The 21,535-nt window shown below is 35.0% G+C and overlaps 1 protein-coding gene and 1 pseudogene across 4 annotated transcripts in view; one reads left to right on the top strand and one right to left on the bottom strand.

The window, feature by feature from the left end:
• The window catches only part of KANSL1L (KAT8 regulatory NSL complex subunit 1 like), a 139,055-nt gene that overhangs the window by 104,419 nt on the left and 13,101 nt on the right, over positions 1 to 21,535 (bottom strand). For all 4 annotated transcript variants that reach the window (XM_032859902.1, XM_032859903.1, XM_032859901.1 and 1 more), the window contains exon 2: positions 15,776 to 16,892. In XM_032859902.1, coding sequence (XP_032715793.1) covers positions 15,776 to 16,863 — 1,088 coding nt within the window. In that variant the 5' untranslated portion in view covers positions 16,864 to 16,892. The remainder of the gene's footprint in view (positions 1 to 15,775; positions 16,893 to 21,535) is intronic.
• LOC116869070 lies at positions 18,983 to 19,720 on the top strand (annotated as a pseudogene).

Raw genomic sequence — 21,535 nt, 5'->3', positions numbered from 1 at the left:
CCTGCTGCTCCCCCCTGCTTGGGCTCTCTGTCTGACAAACAAATAAAATTTAAAAAACAAAAACCAAAACAAAACACTGAGATTACAAGGTTAATTGTTACTCTAGAGCCCAATCTGACTAAAACACTGAATAAAAAATGAAAATGCCATTAACGAAGAAGGGAGGGTGGATAAAGAAGAGATGAAGGTAAGAGGATGGATTCAAAGTTCACTTTAAAGCTGAAAGGATCACAATCTCAGATTTCAACCTATACTATAAAGCTACAGTAATCGAAACACAGCATGGTTCTGGCACAAAAACAGACACATAAGTCAAAAGGACAGAACAGAGTCCAGAAGTAGACCCATGCTCATATGATCAATTAATCTATGAAAACACAGGCAAGAATTTACAATTGGGAAAACACAGTTTCTTAAATAAATGGTATTGGGGAAACTAGACAGCCACAGGCAATAGAATGAAACTAGACCATTTTCTTACACTATACACAAAAATAAGCTCAAAATGGATTAAAAACTTAAATGTAAGACCTGCATCCATAAAACTCCTAAAAGAAAATACAGGCAATTATCTCTTTGTCACTGGACTTAACAAAAAGCAAATATTGTATTGGGACTACTTCAAACTAAAAACTTTTGCATAACAAAGGAAACCATCAAAACAAAAAGGCAACCTACCAAGTGGGAGAGGATATTTGCAAATGATACATCTGAAAAGTGGTTAATGTTCAAAATATACAAAGAATTCATACAACTCAACACCAAAGAAACTAAGAATCAGATTTTAAAATGGGCAAACGACCTAGACATTTTTTCAAAGAAGCCATACAAATAGTCAACAGATGTATGAAAAGATGTTCAATATCACTAATCATAAGAGAAATACAAATCAAAACCACAATGAGATATTGCCTCACACCAGTCAAAATGGCTGGTATCAAAAAGACAAGAATAAATGTTGGTCAGAATATGGGGAAAAGGAAACTCTCATGATGTTGGTAGGAAGGTAAATTGGTGCAGCCACAATGGAAAATAGTATGGAGGTTCTTCAAAAAATTAAAAATAGAAAGATCCTATAGTTCCACTGCCAGGCATTTACCAAAGAAAATAAAAACACCAATTCAAAAAGATATATATGTACCCCTATATTTACTATAGCATTATTTACAATAGCCAAGATAGGGAAGTAACCTAAGTGCCCACTGATAGGTAAGTGGATAAATAGGTCTCTCCCTCTCTCTCGCTTGCACGCGCGCTCGCACGCTCTCTCTCTCTCTCTCTCTCACACACACACACACACACACACAAGAATATTACTCAGCCATAAAAAAGAACAAAATTTTGCCATTTTGAAAACACAGAGCTATAGGGTATTATACTAAGTGAAATAAGTCAGGTACAGAAAGGCAGATACCATATGATTTCACTTACATGTAGAATCTAAAAAAGAACTTAACAAACAAAAACAGAAACAGACTAATAAATACAGAGAACAAACTGGTTGTTGCCAGAGGAGAGGAGGCTGGGGGATGGGGAGAACAAGTTAAGGGGATTAAGAGCACAAATTTCAAGTTCTAAAATAAATGGTCATAGACATAAAAAAGGGTACAGCATAGGGAATATAGTCAATAATATTGCAATAACTTTGTATGGTGACATATGGTACCAACATTTAACCAGTGGTAAGCATTGTATAATGTATAAAACTGTGGAACCACTATGTTGTACATCTGAAAGTAATGTAACATTGTTCATCAACTATGCTTCAATTAAAAAAATAAAATTAAAATTTTTTTTTTTTTTAAGAAAGTGTAACAGACAATGGGCCAGCCTTGGTCTATGGACCTCAGTTTGCTAATTCCAGATGTAGAGGGTATTTTTACAAGCTTCCAGTGCTTCCCAAGGGATTATGACTTCCTTTAATTAAGTAACTGTTCAAATCTTTGGCTCCTATTTACTTGGGTTATCTTTTTACTGACATAAGGCCCATATCAGACTTATGTGTATTTGAAATATTTGTAGTTCCCAGTCTATAGCTTGCCTTTCACTTTCCTAATAGTATCTTTTGAGCCAAAAAGATTCTAATCTCGATGAAGCCCAATTTATCAAATTTTCCTTTTATGGATATCTTCATGTCCTAAGAGTTCTTTACTTAACACAAAGTCATAGATTCATTCATGTTTCTAAAAGATCAAGGAGTTTTAGAGTTTTAGCTTTTAGACCTATAATCCAATTCAAGTTAATTTCTGTGTATGTGTGAATAAGAATTCAGATTCTTTTGGAGGGGATATTTAGTTCCTGAACCATTTGTTGAAAGAGTCTACTATCCTTCAGTAGGGTAAAAAAAAAAAAAAAAAAAAAAAAAAAAGAAAGGAAAAAAAAGCCCAAAACCAAAATCTTATCCTTGACTAGGTAAAAGACTGTATGAATACTACACTTATTTAACTATGTTTTTAAAACCCTTGCATAAGAGGGGCACTTAGGTGGCTCAGTCGGTTAAGCATGGGACTCCTGATATTGGCTCAGGTCATGATCTCAGGGTTGTGGGATGGAGCCCATGAAAGACTCTGCACTTAGTGCGGAGTCTGCTTCTTTTTCTCTGCCCCTCTTCCTGCTCTCACACACTCTCTCTCTCTCTTTAAAATAAATAAATAAAACTTTAAAAATTTTTAAAAAAATAAAAATCCTTGTAAAACATCAAGCATTGACAGGTAGGGACATATAAATAAAGGAAATAAATGACATTTTTTTTTAATTTTATTTTTTATAAACATATTTTTTTTCCCCAGGGGTACAGGTCTGTGAATCGCCAGGTTTACACACTTCCCCACACTCATCATAGCACATACCCTCCCCAATGTCCATAATAACCCCATCCCCCCCAACCCCCCTCCCCCCAGCAACCCTCAGTTTGTTTTGTGAGATTAAGAGTCACTTATGGTTTATCTCCCTCCCAATCCCATCTTGCTTCATTTACTCTTCTAATAAATGACATTTTAACTAATCCATAATACAGGGCCTTCAAGGAATGTGAAAACGAACCAACTGCTTCTCCATAACTGGCAGCAAAAAAATGTATTCCATTAAGAGTTCTAAGCCACACAACTGAGAACGAATTTAGGAGCAAAGGTTAGACTAATTCCCAGCCAAATGTACTGTTTCGGGTGGTCTCAAGGTGGCAGTCACTGAATGCAGGAGACTAGGATGGTCTTAGAAAAACAATGAATTAACTAGTCTACAGGCTCAACAACTATAAACAAATGAGATCTTTAGCCGTGATACTTTCACATGTGACTAGAGGCAAAGAGAATGGAAATCCACATTTTTGAGGGAACTCCTATAGGAAAAAAAAAACCCACAAACTTAACATCCTCTACCTGGGAAGCCCAAATACGCAACAGGAGACAACGGGAGAATGCAGTACAGCCTCCACTTAAGGGTACACTCTCCAACATTCATTGCAGATAAAAACACAAAGGAAAATGGATAAGGAATAATTCCCAAACAGCAAAGGCAAGAGGCTACGGAGGACAAAAGACAAACCAATTTAGGATTCTACCAAGACCTTGCTGCACTTACAGAAAAAGATGTCTTATTAATTATTGTAAGGATCTATCATGTGTATCTCATTTTCTTTTCCCAGTGGGAATATTTTATTGAAGCTTTCCTGTCTCTACTCCTATACACACACAAGAGGAATAAGAGGGTTGGAAAACCTATCCATTTATAGGTCACCACATCATAATTAACAATATATGGACGTGACTAAAAGGCCATTACTCCAGTGACTGAATATAACTTTGAATAGTCATCCTTGAGGAATGGATGTGTGTTCTCTATAAGAAGGGAGTGTCTGGATATTTGGGTGACAAAGAGGCAAACTGAATAGACTTCTTATTTTCTGTCATTCTCTAGTCTCTCTCTTTTTTTTTAATATTTTATTTATTTATTTGACAGAGATCACAAGTAGGCTGAGAGACAGGCAGAGAAAGAGGAGGAAACAGGCTCCCTGCTGAGCAGAGAGCCCGATGCGGGGCTGGATCCCAGGACCCTGAGATCATGACCTGAGCTGAAGGCAGAGGCTTAAACCACTGAGCCACCCAGGCGTCCCAAAAATCTGAGTTCTAATAAAACAATAACAATCCTTATAAAAATACTAGTGCAGTTTTGTATCAAAAATAAGTCAGACCAGTCTTTAAAATTTCATATCCTGGAGCTCATACTTCTTTTTGATGTGGGTCCTTGAAGACATTTACTTCTAATAAATAATTTTAATAAAAATTTAAAATATCATCTAGAGATAGCCTTCTCCATCAATAATTTCTTTTAAACACAATGGAACTATCTTCACAACTTCTGCAAAGCAACTTTAAACTTCTTCAGATCTTTTAACATAGTGAAATATGTAGCAAATTTTAAGCCAATAAACTAGCAACTTACTGCACTATACGAAGGTACTTTTACAGAATTTTTGGCATTTTTCTTATACCACTAAGGATTTATCTTTAGTTGTAAAAAGGCTTGCCCCTGATCATTCCAAAACATTAATGTGTCTGAAGTGGTTGGAAAAAAAACCCACTTCAAATTCATCATTATACTGACATCATTCGCCTATATACCAAATGTTAAAAGAAGTTTTCAGAAAGAAGGAAAATTACATAGGTCAGAAACAGATCTTCATAGAGAAAGAACAATGAGAATAAGTGAAAGTAAAATAGTAACTTTATTTTTCTTATATCTAATGGGTCTAATAGGTAACAAACCTGTTCAAAATAGTAATGGCAACAATTTAGTAGATTATGAATGTGCTCATGTATATGTGTATGCTTACATATATGTCTATAAAAATGCTAAGTATAAGGGAAAGGAATGACAGAAGTGATACCAAAAAAATGAGAGGAAAGAATTAGGATTATTTTGTCATTATAAGGTACCTACAGGGTTATTTGAAAGAAAACTATAAATGTAACCACTAAAAAAGGAGTTTTTAAAAAAGATTTACTTATTTGAACTAGAGAGAATGCATAAACTCATGTGAGCTGGGGGGAAGAGGAAGAGGGAGAGAATCTTAAGCAGATTCCCCACTGAGTGTGGAACTGACATAGGGCTCCTGTACTGAAATCAAGAATCGGATGCTAACTGAGCCACCCAGGTGCTTTACCACTAAAAAGAGGTTTTTTGGCTTTTTTTTTTTTAATTTATTATTTATTTGACAGACAGAGATCACAAGTAGGCAGAGAGGCAGGCAGAGAGAGAGGAGGAAGCAGGCTCCCTGCCAAGCAGAGAGCCCGATGCAGGGCTCGATCCCAGGACCCTGAGATCATGACCCGAGCTGAAGGCAGAGGCTTTAACCCACTGAGCCACCCAGGCGTCCCTGGCTTTTTTTTTTAAAGTATAATTGATGTTCTAAGAAAGGAAAAGAAGTAGAATCATATAAAATGTTCATTTAAAACCCAAAAGGCAGAAAATTGTGGAAGAGAAGAATAGGAGCAAAGACCAAGGGCAACAAATAGAAAACAGTGACAAATATAGTAGATATTAATCTACTACATCAGTAATCACTTTAAACATCAATAATCTAACTATACCAATTAAAAGACAGTGATCATCAGAGTGGATCAAAACACAAGACCTAACTGTATGTCATCAGAAACAAACTTTAAATATAAAAAACACATACAGATTAAAAGTAAAGGGATGGAGAAAGTTATGGCATGCTAACATGAACTAGAGGAAATCAAAAGTAGCTATATTAATTTCAGACAAAGCAGACTTTAGAGCAAGAAGTTATCATGAATAAAGAAGGGGATTACAGTACAATAAAAAGGTCTACTTCCAAGAAGATAACAATCTTTAATGTGTATATGCCTAACAAAAGACCATCAGACTCTGTGAGGCAATAAATGATAAAACTGCAATGAGAAACAAATGAATCCATTATTCTAGCTGAAGACTATAACATTCTTTCAGAAATGCATGGATCCAACAGGCAGAAAACCAGTAAAGATGCAGCTGAATCATTCACCAACTAGGCATTAACAGACATCGACAGCCTACATCATCCAACAACAGTCAATTACACATTCTTCTCAAGTTAACAAGGAAAATAAAAGAGACTACATTCTGGGCCATAAAACAAAATTTAATTAAAAAAAAAAAAAAAAAAAGAAATTGGGGCACCAGCGTGGCACAGTTGGTTAAGCATCCGACTCTTGGTTTCGGCTCAGGTTGTGATCTCAGGGTCCTGAGATCAAGCCCCACTTTGGGCTCCATGCTCAGTATGGAGTCTGCTTGAGATTCTCTCTTCTCCCCTCTCTGCCCTTCCTGCTTATGCTCTTTCTCTCTCTCTGTCTCTCTCTCTCAAATAAATAAATAAATTTTAAAAAGATAAAAATCATATGATGTCTGCTCTCAGACCACAATGAAATTAAAATTGGAAATCAGTAACAAACAGGGGTGGCTGGCAGCTTCAGTTGGAAGAGCATACATCTTTTGATCTCCAGGTCATGGGTTCGAGCCCCATGTTGGGTGTAGAGATTACTAAAAAATAAATAAATAAACTAAAAAAAAAAAAACAAAAACAAAAACCACTAACTGAAAAATCCCCCAAAATTTGAAGATTAAACTACACACTTTTAAGTAATGCATGGGACAAAGAAACCATCTGAAGATAGATTTTAAAATACGAGTGAAATGAAAATGCAAATACAAGACACCAAAACTTGTAGGATTCAAGGAAAACAGTCCTTATGCAGAACAGTAAGAGGAAGTTATGTAATTTATAGCATTAAATGCATATTTAGAAAACTTTTTTAAAAATCTAAAACCAATTACGCAAGCTTCCACTTCAGCAAACTAGAAAAAGAAGAGCATATTAAATCCAAAGTAGAAGGAAAGAAATAATAAAAACTAGAGAAATCAATAAAGCTGAAAATATAAAACTGAGAAAATCAACAAAACCAAAAAATGGGTTTTCTTAAAGATTAATAAAATCAGTAAGTCTCTGGCCAGACTAAACAAAAAAAAAGATGACACAAATTCCTAATATTAGAAAGGAAAGAGGAGATATCACGACAGACCTTACAGACATTAAAAAGATAATAAAAGAATATGATGAATAACTCTTAAGTCCAGAAATTTGATAACCTAGGTGAAATGGGCCAATTTTTTGAAATGCACAATCTGCCAAAACTCATATAAGAAGAGATAGACAGGGAGGCGGGTGGGAGGATGAATTAAATAGGTAATGAGGATTAACAAGTACAGTTGTGGTGAGCACTGGGTATTATACGGAAGTGCTGAACCGCTCTAATGTACACCTGAAACTAGTATTACACTGTATATGTTAACTAACTGGAATTTAAATAAAAGCTTTAAAAAATACTCCTGGGTTTGTTATAAATATATAAATTTAAAAAAGAAAGAAACAGACAACCTTAATAGGCCTATATCTATTAAAGAAATTGGATCAGGGCGCCTGGGTGGCTCAGTCTACTAAGGGTCTGACTCTTGGTTTCAGCTCAGGTCATGACCTCCTGGTCATGGGAGTGAGCCCCACGTGAGGCTCTAATTTTAGCGTGGAGTCTGCCTCAGAGTCTCTCTCCCTCTCCCTCTTACCCACTCTGTCTCCTCCTCTCAAATAAATAAATATTTAAAATCTTTATAAAAAATAAAGAAACTGGATCAATAATTAATAATCTTCCAAAAGAGAAAGTACCATGCCTAAATGGGCTCACTGGTAAATTCTACTAAAAATTTAAGGAAGAAATGTTACCAATCCTCTACAATCTCTTTCAGAAGATAGAGGCAGAGGGACTACTTCTTAACTCATTCTTTGAGGCCGGCATTACCCTAATGCCCTAATGTAAATACATTACAAGAAAACTATAGATCATTACCTCTCATGGAGATAGCTGCAAAAATCCTCAAAAAATATTAGCAAATTAAATTCGACAATGTATAAAAAGACTTTTATAACATGACCAAGTGGGATTTACCCAGGTATGCAAGACTAGCTCAATATTCAAAAATCAATTAACAAAATCCATCACATCATCTTATCAATAGATACACAAAAAACATTTTACAAAATTCAACACTGACGCAGGACAAAAACTCTGTTATACTAAAAAAAAAAACAAAACAAACTCTCAATTAACTAGGAATACACAGAATTTCCTCAACCGGATAATCTACCAAAAACCTATAACCACATCATACCTTCAATGGTGAGAAACCAGAAATTTTCCCACTAAGATTAAGAACAATGTGATATATCCCCCCTCACTTCTCATTTTTCATCATAGTAGAAACCTTAGCTAATAGAATAAGAAAAGGAAATAAAAGATACCCAAGGTATGTAAGGAAGAAATAAAACTTTTTGTTCACAGATGACATGATTATCTATAGGAAAAATCCAAAAGAATTACACACAAAACCCCCTGCAACTAGTAAGTGATTATAGAAATATTGCAGGATACAAAGTTAATATACAAAAGTCAACTGCTTTCTTACATACCAGGAATGTACAAGTGGAATTTGAATAAAAAACATATTACCATTTACATTAGTACACCCATAAATCAAACACTTAGATATAAGTCTTTAAAATATATGCAAAATCCATGAGAAAAACTTTAAAACTCTGATGAATGATATCAAAGAACTAAGTAAATAGATATTCCATGCTCAAAGACTCAATATTGATAATATGTCAGCTTTTTCCAATTTGATTCAATAAAATCCCAATCAATTCTGTTTCTATCTTATTTCTCAATAATAACAAAATGGACAACCTAATTAAAAAATAGGCAAAGACCTGCACAGACACCTCACCAAAGAACATACAGATATGGCAAGTAAGCATATAAAAAAATGTTCAACATTGTATGTCATTAATGAATTGCAAATTAAAGCAACAGTAAGGTACCACTATATATCCAGCGGAGTAACCGAAATCCAGCACTAACAGCAAATGCGGACAAAGATGTGGAACAAGAGCAATCTCATTCACTATTGGTCGGAATGCAAAATAGTACAGCCACTTCAGAACAAAGTTTGGCAACTTCTTACAAAACTAAATATACTCTTACCATACAATCCAGGAATTGCTCTTCTTGGTATTTATCCAAATAAACTGAAAACTTAATGAAAACATAAATATTTACAGTTTTATTCATAATTTCCAAAACCTGGAAGTAATCAAGACATCCTTCAATAGGTGACTAAATAAGTAAACTGTGGTACACCCAGGCAGCAGAATATTATTCAGCACTAGAAATACACTATCAAGTCAAGACATCAAGAAAACTTAAATGCATATTACTAAGAGAAAGAAGGCAATCTGAAAAGGCTACACACTGTATAATTCCAACCCTGTGACTCTAGAATGGGCAAAACTATGGAGATAGTAAAAAGATTAATGGTTGTCAGGGATTGGAGGGAGGGAAGAGTTAAGAAGGCTCTGAGGATCTATAGGGCAGTAAAAATATTCTGTGTGATTCCTATTTTGCCAACCCACAGAATGTGTAATACCAAAAGTGAACCCTACTGTAAACTATGGACTTTGGGTGGTAATAACGTGTCTGTACAGTACCACTGTGGTAGGGGATGTCAATAATGGGTAAGCTTATGCATGTTAAGAGACAAGGGACATCTGAAATTCTCTATACTTTCTCCTCAATTTTGCTGTGAACCTAACACTGCTCTAAAATTTATTAAATATATATATGTAATAATGAGCTTATTTTCATTGAAGTACTACTTTCCTCAACGATGTCCAGACACCACAACATAAAGTATTTCTTTACCATTTTGTAGCTATTGCTCCATTTTGCAATTGCACTTGAATTTCTGACCTTCTGTAAAAAACTGTCACTCAACCATCATTGCAATTTCTCTAGGACTGTTTTTCATTCCACTTTCTCTGTGTCCCATTCAAGTAAATTATAACAAAAACGGACTTTTCTCATCTATTTCTTAAGTGTAGAGAATTTAAAAATAAATATAATTTGTCAACTTCACATTATACAAATGTAAAGGTACTCTTATTTGCAATTAATGACATGTTATTAGTCTTTTTACTCTCAATGTCACAATTAGTTTATACTCCTATTTATCCAGTTCCTCAAAGGGAAATTCATCATCTGATTTTTTTTTTTTTTTTACTTCTTTTCCTTTCCACTGGCAAAATAGGAAAGCACAAAGAAAACTCTGAGTACTCATTTCTGTAGGTCTGCAAGAAACTACTCATTTTCTTTCAATCTAGAAAGATTAATCTGAGAGTTTCCAACTAAATATCAACAGTTCTCTCCTTTCTTGGTGAATGGGGCACCTAAGCGACTCAGTTAAGCAACTGCCTTCAGCTCAGGTCGTGATCTCAGGATCCTGGGATCCAGCAGGGTCCCTGCTCAGCGGGGAGTCTGCTTCTCCCCCACCTTCTGCCCCTCCACCCCATTCATGCTCTTTCTCTCAAATAAATACAACCTTTAAAAAATAGACTGCCAATTAACACCAAAGTAAAAACTCAAAGTAATTTGAATATATGGGGACTAATTTGGGGTAACAAAGAGACTTTTCTCTCCACACCGAAAAAACCTGGGTAATTTGGAAGATACTGTCAGTTTTCCTCAAATAAAATAAGACTTAACCATGTTTCTTCCTTTTTTACAACCTTGGAAGATCAGAATATGTTTGTGTCAACATCTGTGAGTTTTCCCATATGCATCCTAGACGAAAGTAACTGATCGTTTCCCAGATGAAAAGAAATGTTAGAACTCTAAGGTTGTACCACCAGATGAGAGGGAACATAATTTTAGCAGAGTCTATCAGTGACCCACCTATATCCCCTGACACTTACCAGTTCAGCATACAAAGACCTGACTTCCAAATGGCAGCACCTGCATTTCTTTGATCCAGGGCTTTTTTGTTGTTACTTGAGCCTGCTGTGTCACCCAAGCGGCAGAACAAAAGGGTGAAGGAATTGGACACAACCAGAAATAATCTTCACCTTGTAACTGATGACCTGCTGTACAAATGCACCAGTTTCCTCACCTCTCAAATTCCTCACCTCTCAGGCATGTATTTTATGCTGGCTCCCCAAGTTTCTCATGGCATAATTAAGCTCCAATCTCTCACAATAGTAAATTGCTTGATAAGAGACTGTTTATTAGCTTTCAAATCAGTGCATTATGTATAGACACTTTATATTTAATGTTTCATCTACTTATCTCCGGAACTCTTTAAGGCAGCAGATCAAAGAGGAATCTGATTCAAAGGTTTAAGAATAACATTAACCTCAAGGCACCAGGCTTACTCAGCCAGAAGACCATGTGACTCCTGATCTCAAGAGTAGTGAGTTCGAGCCCCAGACTGGGTACAGAGATGACTTAAAAAAAAAACTTAAAAAAAAAAATAGTATTAATCTTTGCTCAGGGTCACAGAGCAAGCCATGACTGTAACACAAGGAGGTCCAAAACTTGTGCTGCTTCACCAAAAGAACAGACACAGGGGGTGATTCTGTTCTTATTATAGTATTAGGATTATATCTCAAACCTACAAAAACCCTAAAATCCTATTTTCCTTTCCAAAGGAAAATGGCTTTAAAAATTTTTTCTAATGCACACTAGTCTCTCAACCAAAAGTTATTTTTAAGAGAATTAGTAATGGCATTATGAATTAATCCACTGCCTACATTTTTGAAGGGTAAAGGGGCAAGTCAAATATATATTTTAAAAATATATATATACATATAAAAATATTTATTTATTTATAATAATAATGGTGGGGTGCCTATGTGGCTCAGTCAGTTAAGTGTCTGCCTTCATCTCAGGTCATGATCCCAGGGTTCTGGGATCAAGTCCCAAATTGGGCTCTGTGCTCTGCGGGGAGCCTGCTTCTCCCCTCTCCCTCTGCCTGCTGCTCTCCCTGCTTGTGTGTGTTATCTCTCTCTCTGTGCCCAATTAATAAAATCTTTTAAAAATTTTAAAATAAAAATAAAATAATGGTAATGGTAAGGGCTAATGTGAGTGCTTTCCAATTTCCTAAAACCATTATATTCCTTCACAGCTAAATTTCCTAACCAAAATGAAGGAATTTGTTTTCCTATCAGGGTTTAAAAAAAAAAAAAGGTAATAGAAAACATTTATAATAATATAATCTAAGATTTTTAAGATAAATATAATGTTACTTACCAATTTTTAAAAGTTACAAATGTTAAATATTAAAACAGTCACTTTTAAAAGTCTATATTTTGTCATGTTGTATTTCATTCATTCATTCTTTCATTCCTTCACTGAATACATACTCACACTGGTTCTAAGATGTGTAAGATACATCTTGTGGCCAGTTTAGTACTAGAGACAAAGGAAGAACGTGGGGCAACAAAGTAAAAATAAACTACAGAATGGAAGAAGAAAAGATAAACATATATGGAGAGAAATTTCATAGATTGCCAAACCTAATTTTTCTATCTTCAAAACTGCATACTCAAATACAGAAAAATTCATTTAGTCAACAAATTAAAACACACACACACACACACACACACACACACACACACTAAAAAGCAGACAACGCAAAGTAGTGGGTATGCAATGACAGAAAAGTAGTATTGGTTCTTCAGTTAATTAAAATTAAGTTGAAGTCAACTGTAGTACTTGCCATTGTAGACCTTAAAATTAAATTGAGAAGTCTATTCATATTCAGTAGAGATAATGAAAATTTAATTGTGTTAGCACTCACTTAAAAATTTAGGTCCACAAAATGTATATTTTTACCTATTTTATATTTAAGGCTTAATTCTGAACTTCATTCATTAAAAATATTCATCTACATTTGAAAAGCCAATTTCTAAAAATGTAAAGAAAAATAATCTTAAAAAAATAAACTTAAAAAAACTTATATCAGAATAAATGTATTCAATTATTGAATGAACTTAACCTGAAACAGAATTCCAGTTTAAAAAAAACAGAAACCATTTTTTCATTCATATCAAAAGATACAAATACTTAAAAGTTGTGTTATTCTCAAAATTCAGTAAGCATCAAAATTAATAAAATGTTAAGAAACAATCTTTCCCACAAGAAATCTAGTCACATTAGTAAAAATATTGAAAATAAAGTTAATATCCAATTTTGCAGGAGGTATATAAAATCAAGAAATGCAAATAGAGTTCAAATAGTAAAAAAACACAAAAACCTAAACAATCAGTGAACTAAAGAATTTGAAGTTATATGAATTTTGTATTACTGATTTGAATTGATCAGATGAGTGTAACCTGAGAATCTAAAAATACAGATATGAGCCTTAACAACTAAGGCATCCTAATATTAAATGGTCAATAATGCAAGAGGCTAAAAATATATATCTTAATATTAAACTTCTTAGATTCATTATTTTCCTAAAGCATGTCTGGTGTTCCTGAGCCTTCCAACTGATTAAACAAAAAAGAAAGATAGAATGAGAAATAAACTTTCCAAGCCTGAACCTAATTTTTTTTCCAGGCTACTTTACTTCAGCTTTCATCAATAAACTGGCAAAACTGACAAGAAAAGAAATGAGATGTATATTGCTTGATCCTTTGTATAAAAAAATTAATACTTTGACTCTTCCTATTTGTGTATGTTTCACCTAAATGTCCAAAATTAGTGTTCTCTGAATAAATTCAAGGAGTAAATGCAAATCTTAAAATGTCTTGGCCAATCAGTAATTATATGCTTGGTATATAAGATTTGTTTTAAGGTTTAAAATGTGGTTTCCATCCTTACTAGGTGTTGGGTTATTAAGACTAATACATATATTAGCAAATCATATAGGACAAAATATGATTTAATGATAAACTGTATGGCAGATTAAGTACTATAGGAAATCAATGAAAGAAAATCCTAATGAAGGTCAAAAGAGTCTAGGAAGACATGATTTTTTGATTTTTATTTCTAGCTTAAAAGAGACAAACTTGCCCAATGGCTATACTCAACAACAAAAGGTAAGTAATTTACTAAATTTACCTACTAAATTTTATTAAATTGAACTTCTTCAAAAAGCATTATTAACATAAAAATCGATAAATTTCTGGACTTCTTTCAGAGCACATGTGCTTAATAATTCTTGTGGCTTTAAGCATCAATGAATGATACGTTGATAAAGCCCAATAGCAAGAACATTGGTTTGAAGGCTTCCACACATGGACAACAAACCTAGCTCCATCAATTATTTAGCTTTTTGACCATGGGCAAGTTACTTAGCCATGCAAAGACTATTTCTTCTTAAATTAAATAAGGATAACAATAATCATCACCTCCCATGGTTGTTGAAAGGATTAAATAATATATCATATGTGAATATCACAATGCCAGTCAGAAAAAAATATGTGCTCAATATTAGCTCCTATATTCAAACACATTTCAAACATAGTGATAACAGAAAACCAAAAGACTAGAATGCCCACTCTGTTTTACATTTTATTCTTTACCATAGAAACTGATATACTGACCTTCTATTTATTAGTAAAAATTAACATGTTCAGCTTCTAATTCTGTAATAATTCTCACTCATCTTTCGCAATCTGATAAAAATGATGGACTTTTTCCTCCCAAAATACATACACAGTATTTTGCCTCAAGTTAGGGACATTAACAGATTCCCTAAAGCTAGATTAAAAACTGTTATCTGGCTATTTAAAAAAATGTAATTCAAATTAAACAAAGTTTAAAAATTCAGTTCCTCAGTTACATTGGCCACATTTCAAGTGCTCAATAGCCATATGAGGCTATGTGGTAATACAGATACAGAACATTTTTATCATCTCAGAAAACTTCTATCAGATAGGGCTATTCTGGAGTATTAACACAGCGTGTTACATAAAACTACTTTATCTCTGTTTTTGTTTTTGTTTTAGTTTTGAAGTAGATTCTCAATAGAGACTGTGGATATTTTCCCCACAACCAAGTTCCCAAGGTCCAGCACATAATAAGCATTCAATAGGTATCTAATAGCTAACATTTTTTTGCTTTGGTTATAGTAATTCATCAAAAATTGATGGTGAAGGGGCGCCTGGGTGGCTCAGTGGGTTAAGCCGCTGCCTTCAGCTCAGGTCATGATCTCAGGTTCCTGGGATCGAGTCCCGCATCGGGCTCTCTGCTCGGCAGGGAGCCTGCTTCCCTCTCTCTCTCTCTCTGCCTGCCTCTCTGTCTAGTTGTGATCTCTCTCTGTCAAATAAATAAATAAATCTTTAAAAAAAAAAAAAAAAATTGATGGTGAAGACCTGAGCTGAAAGAACTCGACAAGTATATAAATACAAGTATATAAATACTTTGTTTAAAAAAAAAAAAGCAGATCAACTTATATATACTCTCAACTGATAACTTCTAAAGCCTAAAACCAATATGGGCTCCCCAATGTACAGACTAAATTTTTTGCATTTTGGTTACACATATTGGCTAAAAATCTTAAGCCTTGTCTATAGCCTATTCTATTCAAGAAGGGGAAAATGCTTACTTCTAGCTAAAGAAGTATTATTACCCCTATATGGTTTTTCATTATCCCTATACAGTTTTTTCCTGGATAGAACAGTTGGATAACTTATTCTTAAATATTATGTACATATTCACACACAGTAGCTTAACAAAATATTTTTAAAATTCACCAAATTTTATACCTTAAAGATTATGGCATTAAAATTTTAGAAAACCTATTTCCTTTTCATGTATCATGAATCAAGACAAAACTGCTGCTATACACAGAACAGTAAAAGGTCTAATAATAATCTTGCACTTACACGGCCACATTTTTTCTAATGGTATACTCATCCAAATCGTCATCAGAGCTGCTATCAGTTGCATCAGAATCCAGACCTTCTTCAACATGAGACAACAGCCCTGTAGCAGACAGTGCAAATCTTTGGATTTCTGCAGCTGTACACCGTGCAAAGCCATTTTTCGTATCCCTCCACAACTTATTCTCCGCAGTCAACATGTTGACTTCTGGATTAATTTCAGTGCAATTAGGTAAACTGCTATCCAAAACTGTGGTAGGTTCATGAAAGATCTTCATTTGGGGGAGTTGATGTTTCAGAGAAAATTTCATTTGTTGACCATAGTGCTTAACAACATGCTTTGCCAGAAGCATCTGCAAATGTTTCTGAGTTCTTCTAGCCTGGCTAAGTAAAATTTTCTGTTTACTTACACAATGAAGTAAACGAGCGTTCACTTCCTCCTCTTTTTCAGCAACTGAGAGACTAATAGGCACATTGGAGTGGCCAGGCCCAATTTTCTTTTGAGTACAGTGCAATAAACCCTTTTTAATTTCAGCATCAGTAACTTTATCCAAAAGTGCACTCTTTTGGTACCATTTGCAGTTTTGCAGTTGTACTTTCTCTACATTAGTGTCTTTGGTTATATTTGAATCCAAAATAATTTGTACATCTGTCATGCACTGGCTTGTGGTATCTGACAGCAGTTCCTTTTTGATGAACTCTTCAGAATGAGAATGACAGATTTTACTAAGCTGAATGTTGCTGCCATTACACAGTATGTTTTTCAGCTTATTGCAGTTAGGTTCCCCTAATTTCCTTTGTTTGTAACTCTCACTGTATTTATTTAATGCAGAATTAGAGCTCATTAAAAGAACGGTCTGATAATGTTTTGAAGACTGAGAGGAGCCAAAATGTTTTAAATTCACAAAGTTAGTGTTAAGAGTAGGTTCAGGAGTTGGAAATCCCAGCATCTGAGACAAAGTGTCTCCCTTGAGCTTTTCATCTACAGTTCTTGCACTTTCCATGCATAGCATCTTGTCGGACTCCATGGTACTTGATATAGATGAAAAGCAGATACCCTTTGTTGCTGCCTCCCTCAGAGCTGGGGTCATGGCGAATCCTGCAGATAATTACTGGAAACCTAAAATAATGTAAAAATAAATGATCAAATATCTAGAAAAAAGGTTTATGCTTACACTTTTACCAAGGGCAACATTTTTAATGTTTCTGATTAAAATGTGAATGGAACCAAACTCCTCCTTTATTTCCCAACTCCTAAAAATATCTATGTTCTTTCCTAATTCATAAGGAATTCAACAAAGACTAAACTATTCTTCACTCTGACTGTGGGCCCAATACCAAAAACTCCAATTAAAAGTGCACACAAACTACCTAGAACAGTAAGTATTAGACAAATACTTGTGGATGTATTGCGATTATATTTCAAGATTCCTTTTTCTCCTTTTTTTTTTTCCTGGATAATGTTTAGTGAAAAGCAAAAGAAAAAAATTCCAACCTGAAATCTGGAAATTAAAATATTTGAAAATGTGACTCAATCCCATGCCTTCAGCCAAAGTAAGAACTACTTATCTCTATAAAAGCTGCTCAAAACCTCCATTTCTCAAATTTCACAATCTGAATAGTATAAATATTAACTAAAATAAGTTAAATAATGTAAAAAGATGTAAGTAACTGAACTACAAGCAAAAAAGTATAACTTCAACTGTTAAAAATAATATTGCAAAAACTTGCTAAATCTTCAACACAAAAAAGTTTTCTGTGAAAAAATCTGCAATAATTTTTTTCCCTTTCCACAAACAGATAAGTGTAAGTTATCCTTATAAAAGCTATTACTCCTGCCTGGAAAATAGTGGGGACTATAACAAATGACTGCTAAAGATTTATCCCATAATTAAACAAACTCCATTATATTTTATCAAAAGAAAAGGCGTAAGGCCATACAGTCGATTCATTGAAAAAGCTAACCTTCTACCACTGAAAATGTTGAAGGCTAAATAGTGAAAAAAAATGTATACCATTAATAATTATGATACTCTAGATACTCTAGAATGATACTCCATAATTTTTGTTTCGACACATGACAATTAATAGTCATTTAAATGCCCATACTCCCATTCTGTATGTCCCCAGGTGCTAATTGTAACTCTATAACCTTCATTTTTATGTGAAAACACAAAACCAAAAGGGGACTGCTTACAAAGACTAGCAAGAATGATAAAAGAGGAAAAAGTTACAAAGGCTTCAATGCAGTTAGAAAAGAAAAATACACAGTGTTAAAAGCAAGTTATAGAAAGAAGACTTTGGCAATATATATAATAAAAAAGAATTCATACCAGAATACATAAAGAACTCCTACAAATGAGCAAACTGGTCAGGCACATCACAGATGACATCCAAAAGATCACTAACATATACTCAATCTTATTAGTAATGAAGGAATTCTAGATTAATAATGTAAGAGACTAGTTTTCCAATCACTAAATTGAAAACAATGTTTTAGGGGCTCAGTTGGTTAAGCATTTGCCTTCAACCCAGGTCACAGAGTTGGGGGTCCTGGGACAGAGCCCTGCATTGGGCTCCCTGCTCAATGGGGAGTCTGCTTCTCCCTCTCCCTCTGCCCCTCCACCCCACTCATGCTTTGTCGCTCTCTCTCCTCTCAAATAAAACTTAAAAAGAAAATCATGTTCTAAGTCTGAAATACCACTTATGATAATGCAGTAAGATTTCTCACATCTATTTGGACTATAAGTTGATTCAGCACTTGACAATAATGTAGAAAATGTATTTGTCAGGGTGCCTGGGTGGCTCAGTCATTAAGCATCTGCCTTCGGCTCAGGTCATAATGTCAAGTCCTGGGATCGAGCCCCACATCGGGCTCTCTGCTCCGCAGAAAGTCCACTTCTCCCTCTCCCATCCCCTCTGCTTGTGTTCACTCTCTCTGTCAAATAAATAAATAAATAAAATCTTAAAAAAAAAAAATGTATTTGTCATAGGTGCATAAGATAGCACTATTTGTAACAGCAAGAGAATGGATAATAAAACATGACGGAATACTATCCAGCAGCTAAAAAGAATGACCTAACTCTATATATACATACAAATATGGACAAACCTCAAAAAGAATATAAAGTTTTTTTTAATGGTACAGTATGCTACCAAATAAATAAAATACAAACACAAGCTCTCTTTGCTCCATCTACTGTGAGAATAATGATCATTCTCAGCCATCAGACTGTCAACATTCCAGAAAATGTCAATATTGCTCTGAAGAGACACACTGTTATTGTGAAGGGTCCCAGAGCATTACTACAGAACTCAATCTCAGGGCACCTGGGTGGCTCAACTGGTTAAGTGCCTGCCTTTGGCTCAAGTCATGATCTCCAGGTCCTGGGATCAAGTCCCACATAGGGCTCCCTGCTCAGCGGGGAGTCTGCTTCTCTCTTTCCCTCTCTCTCTGTCCCTCTCCACTGCTCCTTCTAATTTTTAAAAATTAAAAAAAAGAAACTCAATCTCCTTGGAAAGATAAAGAAGAGGTTCCAAGATGACAAATAGTGGGGAAACAGAAAAGAACTGGCAATTGTTCACACTATCTACAGTCATGTACAGAACATTAGCAAGGGCATTACACTGAACTTCTACCACAAGATGAGGTCTGTGTATGCCCATTTTCCCCATCAACATTGCTATTCAAAAGAATGGTTCTCCTGTCAAAAATGAAAATTTCTTGGGTGAAAAATTCATCCTCAGAGTTTGGATGAGGCCAAGTATTGCTTGTTCAGTATCTCAAGTCCAGAAAGATGACTTAATTCTTGAAGTAACACCGAACTTGTATCAAACTCAGCTGTTTTGATTCAGCAAGCCACAACAGTTAAAAACAAAGATATCAGAAAATTTTTGGATGTTTTCCATGCTTCTCAAAAAGGAACAATTTAGCAGGCTGATGAATAAGATCTAGTTGTCCAGCTACAGAAACAGCAGTATACTGGATGATTTTTCAGACTTATTTGTGGCTATTTCAAAGATTCAATAAAACCTCTATTGACTTGGAAAAAAAAATACAAATACAAGACCACACCACATACATGTGCATGTGTCTTTATGTGTTTGCAAGAATAAAAAATGAACCAGGGGTACCTGGATGGCTCAGTGGGTTAAGCCTCTGCCTTCGGCTCAGGTCATGTGATCTCAGGGTCCTGGGATCAAGCCCCACATCAGGCTCTCTGCTCAGCTTGGGGCCTGCTTCCCCCCCTCTCTCTGTCTGCCTCTCTGCCTACTTGTGATCTATCTCTCTCTCTCTCAAATAAAAAAAAATAAAAATAAAAAAAAAAAAAGAACCAGAAAAACACCTGCCAGATTTGTAATAGTAGTTGCACATCAGGTAAGTTCTAAAACAGAACAAAGAGTGATGGTTTAAGAGAAGCTGAGTTTCAACTACAGACTTTATTACCTGGGTGAAAAAGACTTAAATGCAAAATGAACAAATGTTAATGGTTATTAATTCTGTGTGATAAAAATATAAATGTTTGGGGGTACCTGGCTAGCTCAATCAGTAAAGCATGCAACTCTTGATCTCAAGGTCGTGAGCTCAAGCCCCATGATGGGCATAGAACTGACTTAAAAATATAGAGAGATGTTTGCCTTTTTTATACTCAAAAAAAGAAGTAGAGATTTCTGTATAATTCTCTCCCCAAAATCTGTATATCTCAAAATTTTCTAACTTTATGAGAAATATTCTATTATTTTCTACTCAATAAACATCTACAATAGTATTTAGATATTTATTTGCTTCCTAAGGAAAACTGTGTTAATCACAGATGAGGTAGGCGTATTTAAAAGACACTATACTCTATCCCCTCCCTACCCACCTTCCCTCTCCCAAAAATCTGAACAAGGCTTTAGGGACATATTCAAAGTGGATAACAGCAGGGGCAGAAGGTAAAATATCATGAGGTAGCAGAGTTCATCTTAGTCCTGCATAAACTAAATTTAAGGGAAAACTAAAAATAAGAGGCATAAATAAATAAATAAATAAATATTAATTAAGAACGTTAATTAGTAGCCAAAAATTATGTACATTTACCTGGTTTAGGGGCATTTATGGTAGAGAACTAGAATAAAACACACACAAAAAACTCTGGTGAGATCTCTAGGGCTTACTTGGTATGATAGGAAGTTTCTAAAATGATCTTAATAATCCCCATATCCTGGTATTCATGCCCTTGTGTAATCCTTTCCTCCTGAGTATGGACTGGATTTGCTAACTTGCTTCTAGCAAACAGAATGCAGGAAAGGTAATGGGATATCACTTCTGAGATTAGGTTACAAAGAGGCTGTGGCTTCCATCTTGTCACCCTCTCTCACTCTGGGATGCCATACTGTGAGTGGGAAGACCCACATAGCAAAGAACTCCTGTCTCTGGCCAACAGTCAGCAACTACCTAAAGCCTGACAAAAGTTAAGTGAGCAATGTGAGAAGCAGATCCTTCCCCAGTCGAGCCTTCAGATGACAGAAGCCCCAGCCAACACACTGACTGTAGCCTTGTGTCAAGTCCTGAGCCAGAAGCACCCAGCTAAGCCATGCTTAGATTCCTGACCCACAGAAGCTGTGAAATAAAGACATTAAATTGGGGGCCCATTTGTTACATTGCAATAGATAACTAATACACTTGGATATGAAGACTTTTGAGTTCTAGTCTCTGGAAAGCCCATCCATTTTCTAGTTCCAGTACTAGGATACCATGAAGTTCCTCTATATTATATTCCC

The sequence above is a fragment of the Lontra canadensis genome, unplaced genomic scaffold (genome assembly GCF_010015895.1).
Source record: "Lontra canadensis isolate GAN:19392208 unplaced genomic scaffold, GSC_riverotter_1.0 scaffold18, whole genome shotgun sequence".
Taxonomy (NCBI): domain Eukaryota; kingdom Metazoa; phylum Chordata; class Mammalia; order Carnivora; family Mustelidae; genus Lontra; species Lontra canadensis.
The sequence above is the reverse complement of the archived record's forward strand: the minus strand, read 5'-3'. Positions and strand labels throughout refer to the sequence as shown.